The sequence below is a fragment of the Ips typographus genome, linkage group LG1 (assembly GCF_016097725.1).
Source record: "Ips typographus isolate SLU linkage group LG1, UJ_Ityp_2.0, whole genome shotgun sequence".
In the NCBI taxonomy this organism is placed as follows: Eukaryota; Metazoa; Arthropoda; class Insecta; order Coleoptera; family Curculionidae; genus Ips; species Ips typographus.
Genome location: NC_138422.1, coordinates 18,433,746 through 18,453,559, shown reverse-complemented (window position 1 = coordinate 18,453,559; position 19,814 = coordinate 18,433,746). Strand labels below are relative to the sequence as shown.

The window sequence follows — 19,814 nt, the reverse complement described above, 5'->3', positions numbered from 1 at the left end:
TAAATAAAAAAGTTGTAAAGAGTTTTCAAAATGGGCCAAATTCTAAAAACGCCCTCTAGCGCCGCAAACTAAAAAGATATGGAAATACGGTTTATGCCATAAATCTTTTTCCAAAAATCGACCTATAACCATTTATACTAGTTTTTTCCTATCTAGCTGGGAAATGGGGTTTTCCTGTCCAAACACACTAAATCCTGACACCATGTACCATGTACAGGGTGGATTGAATTTTGACCAACCCCTTAACTTCCATAATTTTGATTTTAGCAAAAAACGTTAAATACAAAACTAGTAGATATTTAGGTCTACTTTATTCTTAGCTAAACAGTTATTATACAGGGTGTCCCAAATCTGAGTAACGAACCAAACTTATGTTTTTTTAAATACAATGACTAACTTTTTATCCGATATTTGAATTCTACGTCAAATTCTAGGCCTAATTGATGTAAAATGTCTGTATCAATATTCAACTTTTTCCGCAGCAGCATCTGTTATACTTATTGTATATTAATATTATTGCCTCGACTATGTGATTAAGGGTTAATTTGGTTACTCAAATTTGGGACACCTTCTATAATAATTGTTTATCTAAGAGTAAAGTAGACTTAAATATCTACAATTAAGTTGTTACAACTAGTTTTTTAACTAAAATCAAAAATAAAAAAGTTAAGGGGGTGGTCAAAATTCAACCAATCAAGGACCCTGCTGCAGAAACAGTTCAATATCTATACAAATATTTTACATCAATTAGGCCTAGAATTTGACGTAGAATTCAAATGTCGGATAAAAAGTTCATCATTGTATTTAAAAAAACATAAGTTTGGTTCGTTACTCAGATTTGGGACACTCTGTATAATAACTGTTTATCTAAGAATAAAGTAGACCTAAATATCTACTAGTTTTGTATTTAACGTTTTTTGCTAAAATCAAAATTATTGAAGTTAAGGGGGTGGTCAAAATTGAATCAATCACCCTGTACAATGTTTCAGTTTTTGGCAACCATTATCAGCTTTTGATTATGTTTTTATTATTTCTATTTATTTCAAATGCAAGTATCATTTTATTTAGTGTTAGTATTTGGCATTGGATGGAAGAGTTATTATTTTGTAATTTATGTCTAGAATAATGATTGTATTTGGATTTACTCAATTCACATATCCACTACATGGTTAATTTATTTTTAGTTAATACATTATGGTTTCCATCAAGTTAAGCAAAAGCAAACGAATTTACAATTTAAATGTGACAATATTTTTTTGCTACGTTAAAAATGTGTCTCTTTCACAGGCACCAACAAATTTATAATGTAACTTCTTATTTCGTAATACCATTCTACACAACTCAGGCATATGCGTTTATTTCGCTAAAAGTTGAACAAACAAAGCCATCCCTTTGTCTAGTTTCCGAACTCACATACCGAAATATCAGACCTCTGAACTTCCAGTCGTAAGCAGACTTCGAAACTTGTTTGCTTTAACTTTTTGACAAATATCCTTAAGTGCTTTTCTCGAAGAACTGCAGATTTACGGTATTTATTGTGTTTTGTGGAATCGAGGGTCCAGAGGTAGAGATGTAAATTGAAACTGCTCATCACCAATATTGACTTACCAACTAATCCTTGTTTTTAATTTAAATAGCAAAGTTTTGTCAATTTAACGTACTAAAGTTTTAAACTCGCCAGGGCATGAAACTTTTCCTTTCGCTACATGCAATTTTTTTTTTAATTGACTTGAAACCTTTCATAGACGTGCAATTTATTTGCCGGTCTACGACGGGCATTTTCATTAAAACGTGTCCTCAGTTTGTCGAACGAGCAACTTAAAAAGACGCTAGACGCGACGTCGTTTTGTAACTAAATTTACGTAGTTAACTTCACTAAATTCTTCCCACTTTATTACAAACACATCAAAGAAATGCCGACAAGCAAAGGCGTCTCTGAATTTCATGACCCGTTTGCTTTGCTGTAATGAACTTCTCCGAGTTTTAACGTTTTAATATATCCAGGTGTATTTAGTCAACTTTTATGACATGAACTTATTAAATAGTTTAAAACTTCTTGGTTATTTACCTGGACCGTTTAAAGAAATGCTGCATTTCAAAGGCTTTGACATTGGATTTAATTAATACACAGTATGTTAATTATGAAACAATTACGTGAGTTACCAAACCGCATGTCTTTTGAAAATGTCACATTTGTATACAGTTCAAAGTTTAATCAACGTTCAATATAAGTTTCTTGGATATACTTTGAATATTGTGAATGAATATAGTTAGAGGGGCTCCGTTCGGAGAAAACACTTAGGCCGCTAGCCGGGCCCATTGTGACCCATCACAAGCTAGTACCCCTCCAGTTCGGTGGCCCTGACAAAGCCGCAGAGCCTCCTTGGCCGGGTACCTTGAATATCTAAGGGGTTGATCATACTCTTACCCCAAAGCTCTTTTCTGATCGTCGCAAGTCCCGGGCACTGTGTGAGAACGTGTATCGGAGTTTCCTCGTCTTCCAGACATATGCGACATACCGGATCCTGCGACAGACCCAGAATGTGAATGTGTGTTCTCATCTGACAGTGACCCGAGGGAAGTCCTGTCACACATCTGAGGTCCTTTCTGGATAATTTCATCAGGGACTTCGACTTGTTTCTTGGAAAGAAGCCCATGAGACATCGCGACTGCCGCACGCCTCCGGCCTCCTCCCAAGCAATATCGGATCTTTGCCAGAAGAGTCCACAATGGCGGATCCGACCGCGGCGGCTAGTCCTACAATAGGTTCGGGCCCTACGGGTCTCTCTTTGGAACCACGAAGGGCCAACCTGTCCGCCTCCTCGTTTCCCCTAACATTGGAGTGCTCTGGAACCCAAGTTAGACGTACCTTGGCCATCAGCGTGAGCCACAGGAGTGTCTTGTTACACTCCAGCACCAGCGCAGACGTAGTTGAATCAGCTCTTAAGACAGCCATTGCTGCCTTGCTGTCTGTACAGATAAATATATCCTTCCGGCGTAGCGGTGAGTTTAAAATGAACTACCCACATCGGATGATCGCGAAGATCTCGGCTTAAAAGATGGTACAGTGGCAGCCTAGAGGGAAGCTAAGCGTCGTCCCCAAAGTCGCATCATACACACCTGCCCCTGCCCCCATCACGGTTTTGGATCCATCTGTAAACCAGACGTCTCCATGCGACGGGAGGATAGAGTTTTGAAAGAATTTACAGTCCTTCCTCACGGGTACTACAAACTTTAGAGGTCCGCTTGACAGAAGCGTCGGAGGCACCCAATCCTGCTTTATCAACAGTTCCGGGCACTCCCTCAACGTCTCCCCCCAGCCCCCGAAATGACCCCACAGCTGAGTCTATAATCAGCATATTGAGACCTGCCAGTCTGTGGGCTGCCCTGGCGGGTTCTTTTTGTATAAACAGGTGCAGCGGCTCGAGCCCACATAGCCGCTCCAGTGCCCTTGTTGGGGCAGTATTTATTGCACCTGTAATACAGACGCAGACAAGTCTTTGAACCCTGTCCAACAAGGCTGGTGACTTGGCCGTATTGGATTGACTTTATGATAAACGTTGATTTTAACCTTTTTAATTTCTTGCTGAATAAATATGGTTTAGAATTAACGTTGGATAAATGTTGCTTTAAGTTAAACATTTACCTTTAAACACATTGGTTTTTGTTGAATTGGAATTGATCAAAACAATGTTAGTCTAAGTTCTGCAATAACCATAGTCTTTTCGTTGAATTAAACTACGTACTGCTGCAAATATTTATTTATGTTTTTATTATGTTGTTATTCATTTTTATTAACATAACATAACAATGAATAGGTCTCTTTGACAGTGCATCTGAAATTATGAGTTAGAGTATTAATGAAAGCAATTTTTAGTTTATTTTGGAGGAGGAAACGTCCAGGAAAGATTTCCTTAAAGAAAGAGTTTAAGAAATTTCTGATGTGATGTCAATTGAATTAAATAAAATCCAACAAGTAAGTAAGTTTATGCTTTCTTTCTATTCTGATTATGTATTTCTCCCTACTAATAAATTTAGTGCTTTTTTCCTGCTGATAAAAAAAGAGTTTCATTCGTTTTCAAGTGCTAAAAAATACTCCGTGTGTATCAGCAGATGTCGTAAAATGTACCGTTCAAAATTCTACTATAACTGCTTCTAAGATAATTTAGCTCTAGGGTTATGCGTAAAGTGGCCCCTCTATTAGTTATCGTAAAACTACGCATCAGTTGAGTATCGGTATAAAATGTGCAATATGAAAACCGCTTAGAATCGTGAAGAGTATTTAAAAATGTGCTAATACACATGGTAGGCCATTTGAAAATCCAAAGAGGTAAGTATTTATTTTCTGTTGATCCGGCGACACGGCACAATTGAAAATATTTTAAAAAGAGGGTTTGCACTCGACATAGACAAAACTTCAAATTTCTTAAAAAGTATTGAGCCCTCTTCTAGTTAATTCTAGTATACCTAGTATGCCGTTACCGTAAACCGTGATGTATCTTGTATGCTTGCATGCTGCATAACGACATTCAGGTAGACCACATTTGACCATCCGTATTTTCCCGCCTTCAAAACTGCTTCACAAATATGTAAAAAGTCATTTGATCCTTAATCTAGCTTTGATTGGACGGGCTTGCTATGATCTCGTTTTAAAAAACAGTTCAAAGAAAAAGAAACAAATTCCTCTTCATAATAACAATAAATCAAAAACTTTTCAATGGTCAATCCCAGCTCTGGTCGGGAAAATATTACAGTTTTAATTAATAAAAGAGTTATTGAGAGGAATATTCACAATATCTTTCCGGAAAAAGTTAAATGGAATTGCTGTAATTATCTTGTACCTTTTTAAATTGAATTTACATAAAATATGTGTTTTTTTTTTAACCACAGAAGCATTAATCATTCTTAATGTGAGCTAATTTTGGCAGTGCCTTTTTTCGCCAAATTATTTTACAATAATTAAATTGGAAATAAATCTGTGATTTGTACCAGTTAGGAATTAAATGTTTTGAAATTAAATAAGGGTAATTATTCTACAATATATACATTCTACGATTAGTACACTAAAAACTAATTATTTTTCTTCTGTCTATATCAGAAAAACCACGCTATATCAGAAAATCCCAAAAAGTTTCTTACCTCATGTTTTTTTGTCATGCACTAGGAGTTGTTCAGTTTTTTACTGCTTCGGAGTTCCTCGGGTCTAACATGATCTTCGGATGACTCCGAGAAAGGTGGTTCTTAGAAAGTTTGCAAATACTGCCAGAAAAGTGTTGTAAACTTAATTGCGAGATGTGTTATTTGTGAAGTAGTGTATCATACTTCCTGTGCATTAAGGATAGTAGGCCTGGTTGCCGTTGGAAAGAATAATCTTGTAAAGTGTTGTGAGGAAAAAAAATTTTCCGTCGAAAACACGCGTGAAAGTATACGCGAGTTGCTGTTGGCTAAGGAAGATGTTATCAAAGGCAAGATGGTCATTATCAAGAATTAATACCTGAAGGAAAACTTGGTTTATTAGCCCTAAACAAAGCTGGAGGTAAAAGTCCAAAACCGTACGTACAAGACAATCAAAACATACATGGGGACTTTATGCCGTTTGTAATCGCGTCTCAGTCACAAAATGTCGGTGTAAGTCCTGCTGTTACCCCATCGAATACGTCTCTCCAGGTGCATAGCCGTCTCAATGAGCCCAGCAATCCCGGCATTTTATAAAAAAACCATTCTAAAACCTTGTACTCTCAAGTTGTTCACGCTGAAAGCGCCTCGAGCACTAAAAATGATATTCGGCCCGGTCTGCTGTCAATGTTAACCTCAAAATGCAAAATGTAAACAAACACGGTTCCCTGCATGATCGCATCATTCGCATCATTCGTAGAGCAATTTACGAAACTCATGCAGAAAGCGTTATGAATAACATATTGTGTGTTTTAGTGACTTCTGCTCTAGAGCCATAGAGAATAAGAAGCAGCTCGATGTCATTTACACAGATGTTGAGAAGGCTTTTGACAGAGTAAATCCTCATCTACTACTTGCTTCAATTGGCTATACTAATAATGTTGTGGGGTACTCCGAGAAATACTATGCTATAATTCTAAGGTTCCGCAGGGAAGTAACATAGCTCCTCTCCTGTTTTTGATTTTTATTAATGACTTGCCAAGGTGCATTACAGGCTCTCAGTGCCTGCTGTTTGCTGATGACTTCAAGATCTTTAAAAAGGTTTCTTCGCAGGCAGATACTATTGCAGTTCAACAAGATCTGGACTTTGTTATCAGTTGGTTCAAAAACAATAGACTCTCTTTAAATGTCGAGAAATGTTTCTCCATGACCTTTACCAGACGTCTAGTAAGAATAGTAAACACTTATTTAATTAACGACAATGCACTGCCAAGGAGGGAACGGTGTAGGGATCTTGGAGTCACTATTGGGGCTGATTTTACTTTCAGAATGAATTATGAAGATATTGTTAATAGGACCTATAGAGTCCTGGGCTTTGTCAAGAAAAACACTAAATATTTCCAGAATATTGACATTGTAATCAGGATTTACAATAGCTTTGTAAGGTCTCACTTAGAGTATGCATCTACAGTATGGTGCCCACAACTGACTATCATAAAGAGCTTATTGAAAAAGTACAAAAAAAAATTCTTGTGATTTCTCTATTTTAAAAAATGTAATGTTTACCCTGTCTATCCATTATTTTAGTGTCCTACAGGATTATGCTTGGCATGTTTGGAATGCAGAGTCTCCTTGATAGGCGAGTGGTCCGTTCGGTACTGTTTCTTTTACTGAACATGTCGTAAACAATATTAAATATAATTACAGCTTAGATTAAGATATAAGAATATATTTTATGTCAATACAAGTGGTTCTCCACTTGACATCACGCTTAGTCATTGTAATTGTTTTTTATGTGAAAACAACATAGACATTTTCAATACGTACGTCTGAAAGTCAAATTAAGTTTCTTCAGCCTTCCTAGACCAACACTTGATTGTCGGTACTTTCTGGTTGTGTTTCTCTCTTTAGTTTGTTATGTTACTTAGTCCGTATCCTAATTTTAAGTTAATTGTAGTTCTTTTATTTCTGCCACCCCATTGCCTGAAGGTATGCAGATCAGACGGGGTGTTCGACAGGGTTGCGGCTTGTCTCCACTCCTGTTTAATCTGTACTCAGAAACGATATTCAGAGAGGCACTGGATGGAGTCCAAGGTGGAATCAAGATCAATGGAACGCCAATAAACAAAATCAGATACGCCGATGATACGGTTATAATAGCCAACGATGTACAAGAACTGCAAAGCATCATAGATTCCGTAGTTTACTATAGCGAGATGTTTGGATTGCATCTCAATGTCTCCAAGACCAAACTATTGGTCTTTTCTAAGACTCCAATAAATGCACACCTGCGTGTCAAGGGACAAACAATCGAACAAATGACCTCAATACAATATTTGGGAGCTAACATCAATAGCCAGTGCGACCCGAAAAGGGAAATACTTTCAAGGATTGAGCAAGCGAGAAAAATCTTTATAAGTATGAAATCATTTTTTATAAGACTAACCTCAGTTTGCAACTCAGACCTTGAATGATCAGATGCTACATCTTCTCTGTTCTACTCTATGGATGTGAAAGCTGGACACTAAATCCACAGACCGAAAAGAGAATAGAAGCTTTCGAAATGTACGTGTTAGATGGATGCGAGCACCATTAAGGAAAGAAAAATGAAAAGATCAGTAGGAAGACGCCAGAACTCATGGTTAAAAGATTTAAGGAGATGGTTTGACCTCTCGTCTGCAGAAATCCTTCGTGCTGCAGTTTCCAGAGCTACAATTGCCATTTGGATCGCCAACCTTCGGCAGGAGAGGGCGTGATAAGAAGAAGAATTGCATGTAATTACCTCTAGCAGGTGTTTGTGATGAGTACCTTTAAATAAATAAATAAAATATCGCTTTTCTGCGGATACGTATAGAACTATTCAAGTGATTTTAAACTTATTTTACTATTTATTACTGACATGATGTACTAAGAGTATTAATAATATTACTAATGTATGCCGTTTGAAGCAAAACCATCATATTTTCATTGAGTTTTTGGCACATAATCAAAGCTGATTACGCCGACATTATCATCCATCATTCTGAAAGCGAACAGATGTACTAAATTGGTCGACGTCGACGCCCACGTTTCCAAATTTGTGTAATTTTCTGTCGAAGAAATAACTCAACTAAAAATCACTTTGCTCCTAAGTATTTTATAACAGTCATGCTAATTAAATTCATCGAGTAAATTAGCGGCACCTCCATAAAAGTTTTTCGAGCGATATTTTCCAGGTAGCGGCAATTTCGCTAAGAGAGACTCAAGAAGGAACAAAACACGTACAACTTAATTAGTTTCTGAATAAGCTCGTTTCTCTTTTATATATCTACCCATTCTAGCACCCATTTTTCTTTCTAGGGAAAGGGTCAATACTGTCAGATACAACATTGTATTTCTAGTAAAGGGCAAATGCTATGCTCCAAGCTGATTGAATTTTCTTACGCTCCATTTCCAACTACATAATGTATAATGTAAACTCCAGACCCGAACTATAAAAGGTTTCGAGTTAATATGCGTAAATTGAGACTGTAATTTTCATTTCCAATATTGGAGAAAACCGCTTTAATTAAAATGCCTAATTAAATCGTTCGTTCTTTTTTTTTTTTCGATTGCGCAATATTAATTTTCTAAAACGGGTTTCGATTTAAATTCAACGGTTTTCCTAATTGTTTGAACTGAAAGGCCCATTTGTTTAATTAGCGAATTCTATGTCCTGAAATCTGCGACCCTAATTTTTCATTCTTCTTTGCAAACACGATTTTTCTTCGAATTAAATAATTGTCATTGAAATTTTTTATGTTGGAACTGTAATTAACTTGATTTATTATTCGATTTTTTTTGAGAAAAAAAAATCTGTTATCTGTTAAAATTAAAATATAAAAAATTTAAACACATGAAAAAACTAAATTATTAGTTTGACGCAGGTGTTAAAAAAAACTTTTTATGGATTTCACCAGTGTGAAGTAAAAATTGCCTTAAAAAAAATAAACAACAACTATTAGCGTTATCTATAGACACAAGGGAAAAACGAAACAGAGACGTGATTTATTAGTGAAAATAAAAAGTTGGTAGGAAAATATTAACTCGATGATGCCGAGCGTCGCGCCGTTACAGCAAATTTATGGATTTAATAACAAAACATAAATAAAGTGATAAAATCGGGGATAATCTTAATAAATCAGTGTTCATGTTAAAAGCGAATTATTAAAAATTGAACTTTTATTCGTCATAGCAGTCGAACCTATATTTGATATTTGAGTTGTGTTTTCCGACTGTTTGTTGTAGTACAGTTCTGTAGATTTGAAAACTAAATAAAAAAAATAGATTCTGAACAAAAAAATAATCTTCTTTCTACTACATCTCTTCTTCTTCTTCTTCTTCTTCTTCGTTCAGCAACCCTTTTGCATCCACTCGTGGACATAGGCCCCACCTTGCTGCTTCCATTCGGATCAATTCATTGCCATCTGGTGCAATTTCCTTCCCGCTATCTCTTTAATATCGTCGATCCATCGTTTCTGTGGACGACCAGCACTTCTTTTATGTTGCCTTGGACGCCACTGTACTATACGTCTTGTCTATCTGTCATTGTGTTGTAGTGCCACATGCCCCACCCAACGCCATTTCTGACGTGCGATGTGCTCTATAACAACGACTTTTGTTCTTTTTCTAATTTCCTCGTTCTGTATATGATCCCTTAAACTTACCCCCAACATAGTTCTTTCGATTGCTCATTATGTTGTGCTTAATCTATTCACGCTTTTAACTGTGAGAGTCATTGTTTCCGTACCATAAGTCAAGACTGGCAAAACACATGTGTTGAAAACCTTCTTTTTTAGGTTGAAGTGTTGGATTTCTTAAAAAAATAACACTATCTAACCAAATTTACCTAAGCTGTCATAAGAACGGACATAAGGGCTGTCTCTTAATAGATGAATCGATTAACTTTCGTTTGTTTATACCCCTTGTAGGGTGGCTAGTCCTCCATCGAACGCCTCTCCAGGTAGCGGATATTAAATTGCCTCAGGTATATGGGGAGTACCTACACTTGGGAAATCAAATGCCAATTAATGAGAGTTTTGGTGTCTAGGTCGGACGTGTTTCAGATAGCAAACGACGCAGTTGATACCACACAAACTGAGTTTGGTGAACTGAAACTATTACACTAATTTCAATTCCCAGACAGACAAAAAAAATCATGGCAAGTAGAACCACGAGAAGGCGCCACTTGAAAGTGAAAAACTGAATCGAAAAAAAAAAAAGAAAATAGTCTGAATCGAAACGGAATTGCGTGTACTAATGACTGCCATTATAACCACCCCCTGAGCAACATATAGGCCGCATTCGTTTTCAAGCTCCATTCGTGAAAACGAATGTGACCATAGTCTTCTAATTTGGTTAATAATGTAATGTTTATAACTGTAAAAAGTCTATTCTTAACGATTTTTCAATAATATCTCGTGTTACAAAAGAGATAGAGTACTGCAGTTTTCACACAACAATACATAATCTGATGGCTTTTGGAATAGGTAATAGGAAGCTATAGCATTGCATTTGTTTTTTTCAAGATATCTAATATAAAATTGCAACTTTCGGAAAAACGATCTCTACCGGAAAGTTATTATTATTATACCTTTCCATTTAAATTTTCAGAGTTATTGGACATTTTTCATTTTAGTAGTATCGAAACGCCCCCTAGAGGTGAATTTAGAAAGCTGAAAATTATTTCCAGCCTTTTCTCTTGGTCACATTTACTAATACAATTTTTTTCTCGTAGCCGTACTATGTATAGTTTCCGAGGAACAGCCGCGTTCAAGGCTTATTGGGACACCCTGTACAAAGTTTTATTTGGAACAATTGAGTGTGTGGAAATATGGAGTGGTGGAATAATAATTAACACATATAAAATAAACAAATTTGGTTCATTACCTATTAACCTACATGTGACTAAAGTGTCCCATTTGGTTCATTACCAATTAACCTACATGTCACTAAAGTGTCCCTGATTCACATTTTTGTTAATAAACCTAGAATAGGACAGCTCAATTAAAAAGTTGGTTTTTCGATTATACCTACCCATATACAAAAACTTTGGCCACCCTACTGAAAATTTGACTGTGTAAGTCCATATTCTGTCCCTAGAAGGGTTTCTCAGAGGTTTTATAGCCAGTTTGATTAGGATTCTTCACACTTCACAGTCAGATCAAATTATGAAATTTAAGTCAGATATCAACATTGAATCACTTTAAGTTTTAGTTACAAGACTGATGAAGACCCTTACTGATGATAGTCTATGAAGTTAAGCACATTGAAGCTAAATTACACATCACTTTTGAAGGAAGTATTTGACCTTTTTGTGGTTTTTCCTGTACAGTAAGGAAACTTATCTTCAAAGATCTGGCAGACCTTCATTGTTCACTGTTTTCATCATCTTAAATCGTTTGAAATGTTATGAAGAGGCTTAAGATAGGTGATTCGTTCGTCCTCATTAAATATTTGCAAGCAAAACCAGTGTTTTCTTAAAGATCTTAGATACAAAGTAAATAAGTTAGGTAGAGACATTGAACGAGGTTATAAATGCAACGTACCAGATTTTTGGTCTGTGACTACTGATAAAGTATCTTTATAACGTTTTCGTTTTATTCTGTTTGCACTATGTGGGTAGTAACTCAAAACTCAAAAGAAAAAACAAGATTGAAAAATGGCCACTAGGCCACTAGAAGACAGCTAAGGTTGATAAAGTTTATTAAAAAAAAAAAACAACAATAAAATCAACAACATCAGTCTTGCAGCCCTTTATGTCTGCGCTTTTTCACCCGAAAGTAATAGTCGATTATCTCCATAATAGCCCCATTCGTCCACCCAAAGCCAGACTGGATGTGGTACTCCCCACCACCGCCAAAAGTACCGCTCGCTTGCGCACTATACTTTTCAAACATAACCTTATTCTCGTCGTACGCTTTAATATTCGATTGCACCCAACGGTACGCCAACAATTTGGCAGTGTCCTGCGCTTCCTCATCACCAGACCGTTCCAAACCAAAAATAATCATGTTTTGGTAGGGCGACCAAGCGTTTGGGAAATCCCACTGCAGCCCGGTGGGCATTAGGGTGGACGGCACACCGTGGTAGTCTAGAATACCGTGTTTTTTCAGATATTGCACTGCCAAATTACCGCGCGCTTTCCGCACATCCTCTTCCATAGCTTCAGCCCACAACGGAGCAAAATTACTAGCCGCAAAGTATTTGCGGTGTTTGTGTTGTTTGGAGTCGTAATCAAACCACATACCATCCTCAGGGGAATAAAGGATTTGCTCTATGTTGTATTTCCATAAATCCGCAATTTCCAACCAGTATTTGGCGTCCTGGGGTTGTCTTAACATGGTATAAAACAAGTGCATGCACTTAAATGATTTGTAAAGGAACGAGTTTAGGTCTACTGGCAAATTTCGGCGAGTTTTGATTTTTGACAGGTCTGGGCCAGGGTTGCCACTTTCATCAAAAATCCACCGGGAGGAGAAGTCCCAACCACTTTCCGCCCCACTTTTTAGGTCCGTATAGCATTCTAACTGGGACTCGGTGGTGTTATGCACTGAACAAGTCTCCAAATCTTCCAAGTAGGATTCTGGTCGAGGAGTGTCACTCTCGGAATCAAAGTGGGCTAATTGGAACACCTCCCCGTTGATCGACAGCTTTACCGTGCGTTTCTTGAGCCAAAACTGTAATTCCTGCACAAGCACCCCCACGTGTGATCTTAAGTACTCAAAATCACTGGTGTACCTAATATAGTCTTTCATCATTAGGGTTAATACAGGGGGTTGGGAACGGTTGAGGTAGTAAATCCTCCCTCCATTAGGGACAAAACCGTACGTCCTCACCATGAAGAAGAAATTATCCATCACCCCTTTAGCGGTTTCCTTCATGTCAGTCAGTAGCAAGCCCTTTAAAATCCAGTAAGTGTCCCAGTAGTAAAACTCCTTAAACCTACCCCCGGGGATGATAAAAGCATTACGCACTGGAATGAGAGAAAACGTGTCAGGCCTGTCAAACACGTGCTGGGAAATCTTCCTGGTTAGTTGAGGCCAAATTGCGATTAGTTTAATCAGAAATGAACGGATTTTTGGGTCTTCGACCTCCTTCACGATCCGGGGCTCCGCTCTCCAGTCCCTTGGATGGAAATCCTCGATTTCTCCAATCATTTGAAAGTTTTTGTAAACGAATTCGCGGATTTCGTTCTGTGTAGGGTGGTAATCAGTTTTGCGCATGAAAACATCGAAATTTTCCATTGTTTTATTCACGGGGTTTTTTAGTGCCATGTCCACGAACGTTTTCGAGTCGTTAAAGATTTTTGCGGTCTGGATCAGGTGCAATAGCTCGCCCTCGCAGTAAATCGGACTGGAACAAGATCGTTTTCTTGCCCACACCAATTCCACCAGAATGAGCACTACCACCACTAATTTCCCATGCATTTCACTAAAAACGTTGAATTTTGACAGTGACACGATGACGGTATTTAACCAATATGGCTGTCAAATTGCTGTGACTGGCTTGTTTATATATTTTATCTACTCCTAGCATGGTAATCATTCATTACATAGCTCATTTTGAGTTACGTAATGAGCGATTTTACCGCACTAGTGAGATAATAATCGATTTTATCGCACTAGTGCGATAAAACAACTTTAAATGAAAATTTCTGCTGTAATTGTTTATTGAATTTAAACATAACTTTGATACATTTTTTCATATCGCCTTTGACTTGGCAGGCAACAAGCCAGATACCACGTTTGCGGCAGCTTCTTCAATATCTGACGGAAGTTCTTCAGACATGTTCATAACGAAATGCACTTTTAAAAATTTGTGACTGACACTGTTAAATTGTCGCTTAAGTAATATGTGGAAACAAATGGCCACCATAGCAACAACACCAAAACAGTACAGCGTAGATGACAAAATTTAAGGGTAACAAATAACTACCCGTAGCAAGCATATTATACGAGACGTTCCTAAATAGTTCACATTGCACAAAATATGAATTTTCTTCTTACTTTACGCTGCTTCTGATGGTCGTAGATAAAATGTTGTACATCACCCGTGGGGTATGGCAAATTAACGTACTCGTGTGATCACCACAACTCGGTCTACGACCTCGTCGTGGCAACACTCCCACTCGTGACTATAAAAATGCTCATACCCCACTAGTAATGTAAATAACTATTGCTAAAATACCAAACCACTCATTGCGCGATATTGGTACTGCTGGCACCAATACGTCAGTATACATTATTCTTACAAAGGCCTTCAGAAGTTCAAAGTTTGTCGTTACAAAAGTTAGTTAGTTCGGTTAGTCAACTATTAAATTCTTGTTCCAAGTGTTAACCTGAGTTTTAAGCTGTAGTAACACCGTATGTACCGTTTTATCAAGATAAGTTACAATGAGACAGAAACTGTATCAGTAAAGATATACACTAACGTCACAAGTCTTGTATGATCAATATACGTAAATAATAACGACGTTGACGACGACGAAGCACCCTGTTTAAAGAAAACTACTTAATATTTTTTGTAATTCAGTTCAGGAATGACCGCGAAAAGATCAAACTTATCGACGTTGCATCTAAAAGTACATTCAGCCCCTCACATTAGAATATTTGAATAATGTTTGGCAGATGCGAGAGCTGGTAAAACAACTTTACCTCTAAGCAAACTTTTTCGTTTCTATCTCGCAGCGAAAGGTTCGCATTTAAATTAGAGGCATGATTTTAAGGCGCGCATCCCAATTTGGAAGAATAAATGAAAATGTTAATAAGCTAAATGAAATATCACTGCAGCTTAATTTACTGTTGCCCTGGTGTGCAAAATATAGCCGTTGCCGACTATAATTTTAGAATCTGCGCAATGAAAAAGACGAATTTGTAGTATAATATTATATGATCTCAATAGTAAGGTCAGTGACGTATCTCTGGCCGATGTTTTGATGAAGGGTGAGAGGAGAAAGAAAAAGCAAATCCAATGGCGTGTATGTTTTCAGCTTTCATTAATGAAAAGTTTTACTAATACATATTTCAAATTTAGCCTTTTCTTCTCTTCTTCACTGTTCTAGTAATGTCAATAAGTTTTGCAGGTATTCTGCGTGGCGGTGGTGTAGCTAGATATTTTGAAGTTTTATTGTGGGATAGAAGATTGTTATTGAAGTAGACTGTGAGTTCTCTGTTTGCTAATTTATTGTTCCAGTGCACGCAGCCGCCGTTTTGGCTGAGCTAGTCTGGAACCTTCATTTACGAAAGTAGCTCCCCATGGTTCTCAGATCATTTGTGAGTATACCCTCTGTTTCCTCCATACATTTGTGTTGAGTTGCTAGTGCCCAATCGTCGGCATATCCAAATTTTTGAGATCTTGTTCTTGGCATGTAGGTCAATAAAAGCTTCTGTCTAAACCTTGGTTAATAATACAGGGTAGTCCAAATTGATTGTAGGATACTTAAAGGGTCGAAAACATAAAAAATACACGACAAAGTGCCACATAAACTATGGTTGAAAATTGCCCCTATTCGGAGCTAGCGGGCCCTAAGTACTCGTATGTGCCCCAAGAAAAAAGTTTTTTTTTTTATTTTTTAATTAATAAACTAAAATACTCATCAACTCATATGTTTTTTGATTATACCTATCTATATGTATACAAAAACTTTTGCCACTCTACTGTTAATTTGACTGTGTAAGTCCATATTCTGTTCCTCCTCAGAGGTTTTATAACCAGTTTGATTAAGATTCTTCACGCTTCACAGTCAGATCAAATTATCAGCGTAACACTTTTAGTTTTAGCTACAAGACTGATGAAGACCCTCCCTGATAACAGTCCATGAAGTTAAGCACATTGAAGCTAAATTACATCACTTTTGAAGAATTTGGCCTCTTTGTGGTTGTCCCTGTACAGTAAAGAAACTTATCTTCAAAGATCTCGCAGGTCTTCATTATCCACTGTTTTTATCACCGTCCGAAAGTTTAACACAATTCTAGCTCCAACTCAAGTACTTATTTGTTTGACTAGGGAGCGCTGGTAGTAGCAAACAAAATTGTCGCCTAACGTGCAGTTTTTCTGCTGCAGCATTGTCAACATGATTTTTAGATTTGGTTAACGCTGCTTTGTTGTTAGAACTGACCACTTGCGTCAGGCAATATCTTTTTAATAATATGATATAATTATTCTAACAAGAATACGGGACAATGCGTTGACAATATTGCCACAGCTCGATGTCTATATTATCTTACTAGAGAATATCGACGCGGAAAACTTAAATTACCTGCCACGTAGCCGTGCATCATTCCACGGATCGTTGATGGCTTTCGCTCCCCTAGATCGTATTAATTACTCAATGTTCCAGATAAAATTATCCTTGGGTTTACAACTTTCATTTAGCTATGCACTCATGTGGAGAAAATCCTATTTCCTCCTATATGCTGTTAGACGTCCCACGCAGTTCTAACCTTCTACATCTCTTTTACCATTGTCGTCGTATTCTTTTCAAAGACTACAAAATGTCGTTTTTTCTTTAAAACCATTAATCTGTAACGACCCAAACTCACCTCTCAATATTACAAACATGTCCCAAATTCAAACCAAACTCCAATTAATAATAACTTGTGCTGAAACTTTTAAAACTATTTTATTGATGCTATTTTAAATGAAAAGATATCAGGTCAGCACATGCATTTTAATGAAGTAAAATCAATGCGTACGCCTCTGAGTATTTCCAACTCAGACCTTGTTCGCTGAGATTTACTGGATCGAGTTTCGGTTTAAAATTGATTAGTTCGTTAGGAAAAGAGAAAGACGTTGACAGTGTAGGTATAAGGAAGTGGTAATTACGTATGCAAAGGTTGGGTTTCTTCCGAAGGATTTGCATTTTGTTTGGCCTCGTAATTATCTGCAAGAGGAAAGTGTTGTTTCCTGACAGCTTTGAGGTTGGTCCAATTAGTTTCAAAAGCATATACATGATTTCCTTTGAAATATACTTACAAAGCTAGTGCTATTATTATTGAATTGAATTGTAATTTTCTTTCTTATCAGAACCGAAAATCAATCCATGCTAATGAGTTGGTTATTGAATAAAAGTGTATAAAATGTGTTTTAGTTGTATTTTACTTTATTACAACTACTTAAAAAGTGTCCAACGTAACTAATGATCATAATAAAAGAAGAAGCAGTCAGATGTTACAAATGATACTGTTTACATAATTGAGTATAGATAAGGTTTGAGTATATTAATTTTTTGTGGTAATTTTATTTTTTTTAGGTTTATAATTAATGCACATTTTGTGTAAATTATGTGTTCGGGGGGATATTTCATAAAATAAGAAATGTTAATGCCAAGTTGATAATGCTATTATATGCAACAACCCATTGCAAAGGAGTTATTAGATGAATTTATAAGATACTGCAGTAGACTTGGCACAGATGGGTTAAAAGGTATTCTGCCAAAGGACAGTATTTGCGCGGGCTTGAAACTCCTCTAAAGTTTCTATTTTTTACCTTCTGTCGTTTCGGCGCTAATCAATTCTATTATCGAGCGGACTGAAAAAAAAAACAGAAACTTTTATTCAAAACCTCAATTTAACAAAGCTTTACTTAAAAAGTGATTTTATCCTATAGGATGTATTCCCCAATCAACACTAATGCACTGATTGCCTTCAAAGTTTGAAACCTTACCCGGCAGCGCCAGTATAAATAAACAATGGCAGCCCTAATGACACCAAACAATGTCGTTTCCTTAAGTAGTTATTGTGTTGGTGTTAATGGAAAAACCGTGTCTCTCGCAGGCACTAACATCTTTTTCCAGTCCTATTACTCCTCAGAGCCCCCAAGAAAATTCCATAGCTTATTTCTCCTTTTTATTAAATACGTTTTTTTAATTAGCGGGAACATAAAAGTCTGCATAAAGATCAATTATTTCGTTCGCTTAATAGTAAAATGTTGTCCTCTTGCACTCGTTATTGTCGTTTAGTGTGTGGTTTTATTTCAGACCATACGACGCCAGAATTTTAGAGATTATTATATTCGATGAGTTTTTATTGCGTTTCTCCAAAAATAAAATAATATGATTAGTCAGTTTAAAGCATTGTTTTTTGCTCTTCCTTAGTACTGAGATTAAATCTTAGTAAATTAGAACATTGTTGCACTAAAATTGTTGCTTTCTTATTTTTATTTATCAATACTTTAAGTTTAACTTACATCTTTTGTTATATTATCATATGGCGTCTTAAAACTGTAACGTGTTTACAACATTATGATTTTACCATCTTGTTGTCTTTTGATTAAGATCATGCTTTACGGTCAGTCAGCCGTCTTTCCCCTGTAACACTTATGTTTGAGATTTGCCTAAAACTCAGCGAACCAGTTTATCTCTATGCTGACCAAATTGTTATTGTGACCAGTAGCAAGAGCGACCAGATGCAGACACCTTCAGAAAAAGATTGGGGCTTTGGAGAAGTGGTGCAAAATTGAGCTAAACGCGAAGAAAAACCAAGCTATAGTATTCAAAAGACGAGCAAATGTGCGATTAAAAAAAAACGTGGGGTTGAAAGATGGGGATATCGAAGGGTAGGGACCACAAGGCATCCCACCTTGGGATAAAACTGGATTAAAAAATGACGGAGAAGCCACATGCTCCGATCAAAAATCAAGCAGCCAAACTGTACCTCATAACATGCAAAAATAATGTCTTGAATGTGGTACTTTGGAACAAAATAAGACTCAGTAAGATTTTAACCCTGAACCTGAACTACGCATCGGTTTCCGAGGTATACACAGATAAAACTCATCTGAAGTAACTTATTTTCCTCTTCCCATTATGTGTAAAATAGCGGACTTTTGACAGCCCTATGGCATGTCAGGGTCAAACAGAACGCAGGGAATTATTCCAAAAAGAAGCCATCAGAGACAATCAGGTACTACAGGAAGCAGTATACTCGTAAGATAGTATCCCCATGAAGGAAACTGACCAGCCGTCCCTATGACAAAACTTTTCCCTGGGTGATGAGAATTTCTTTGCTAAACTTGGGTAGAACCTTTCTGCAGTTAACCCGGTGCTACCCGAGCTGTGTCTTGCTTTTTCCTCACGAAAAAAAAGCGCTAGAAGACCTTCTCTGTCAGGTGACATATTTTTTTCCGGACAGAGGGCACCACTAGAACTTAGGAAAATTCCCATGCTTATTAACGGTGCTTTTTTCCAGACCTACTTACCTCTTTCTCTTCAGTTATGGTAGGGTAAAAAGCGGTAAGACTTGCTTACAGTAGTCTCGCTTGACCTATCTACATATATGAATTCAGCTTATGATTGTAGCTTATGATGTATTGGTGGTACTCTACCTCCAATAGGACTCCAGTGTCTCCTATTTACGAATGTCCGCCTTTAGGTAGCTACTTGCCAGTTCGAAGAAAAAGTCCGGTCCCGTAAAAGGAAAAACAAGAAACCCTGGCTTCTTGTTTTGCACAGTATCGGCAATTTTATTTCTATAAACGTGATTCGGTTTTTATTGCTGGACGATAGTTTTAGGAACTCTGTAGTATTCCATACCAGTTTAGATTTAAAGAAAATCTAACCTAACCTAATAATGACCTATTTACCTCAAAGAACATTATCGGAGCATTTTTAAGCACACTATTTCATGGATTTTAGCCTAAAATATTGTAAGGCTATTACCAACACACATCAATCATCAATC

At 37.0% G+C, this 19,814-nt stretch overlaps 1 protein-coding gene across 1 annotated transcript; it reads right to left on the bottom strand.

Annotated features, from left to right (window-relative positions):
- Positions 1–11,820: 11,820 nt before the first annotated feature.
- LOC145730195 (trehalase-like) lies at positions 11,821–13,625 on the bottom strand. Its single transcript, XM_081981284.1, has one exon. The coding sequence runs from the start codon at positions 13,560–13,562 to the stop codon at positions 11,874–11,876; it is 1,689 nt and encodes a 562-aa protein (XP_081837410.1). The 5' UTR covers positions 13,563–13,625; the 3' UTR covers positions 11,821–11,873.
- Between the last annotated feature and the right edge of the window lie 6,189 nt (positions 13,626–19,814).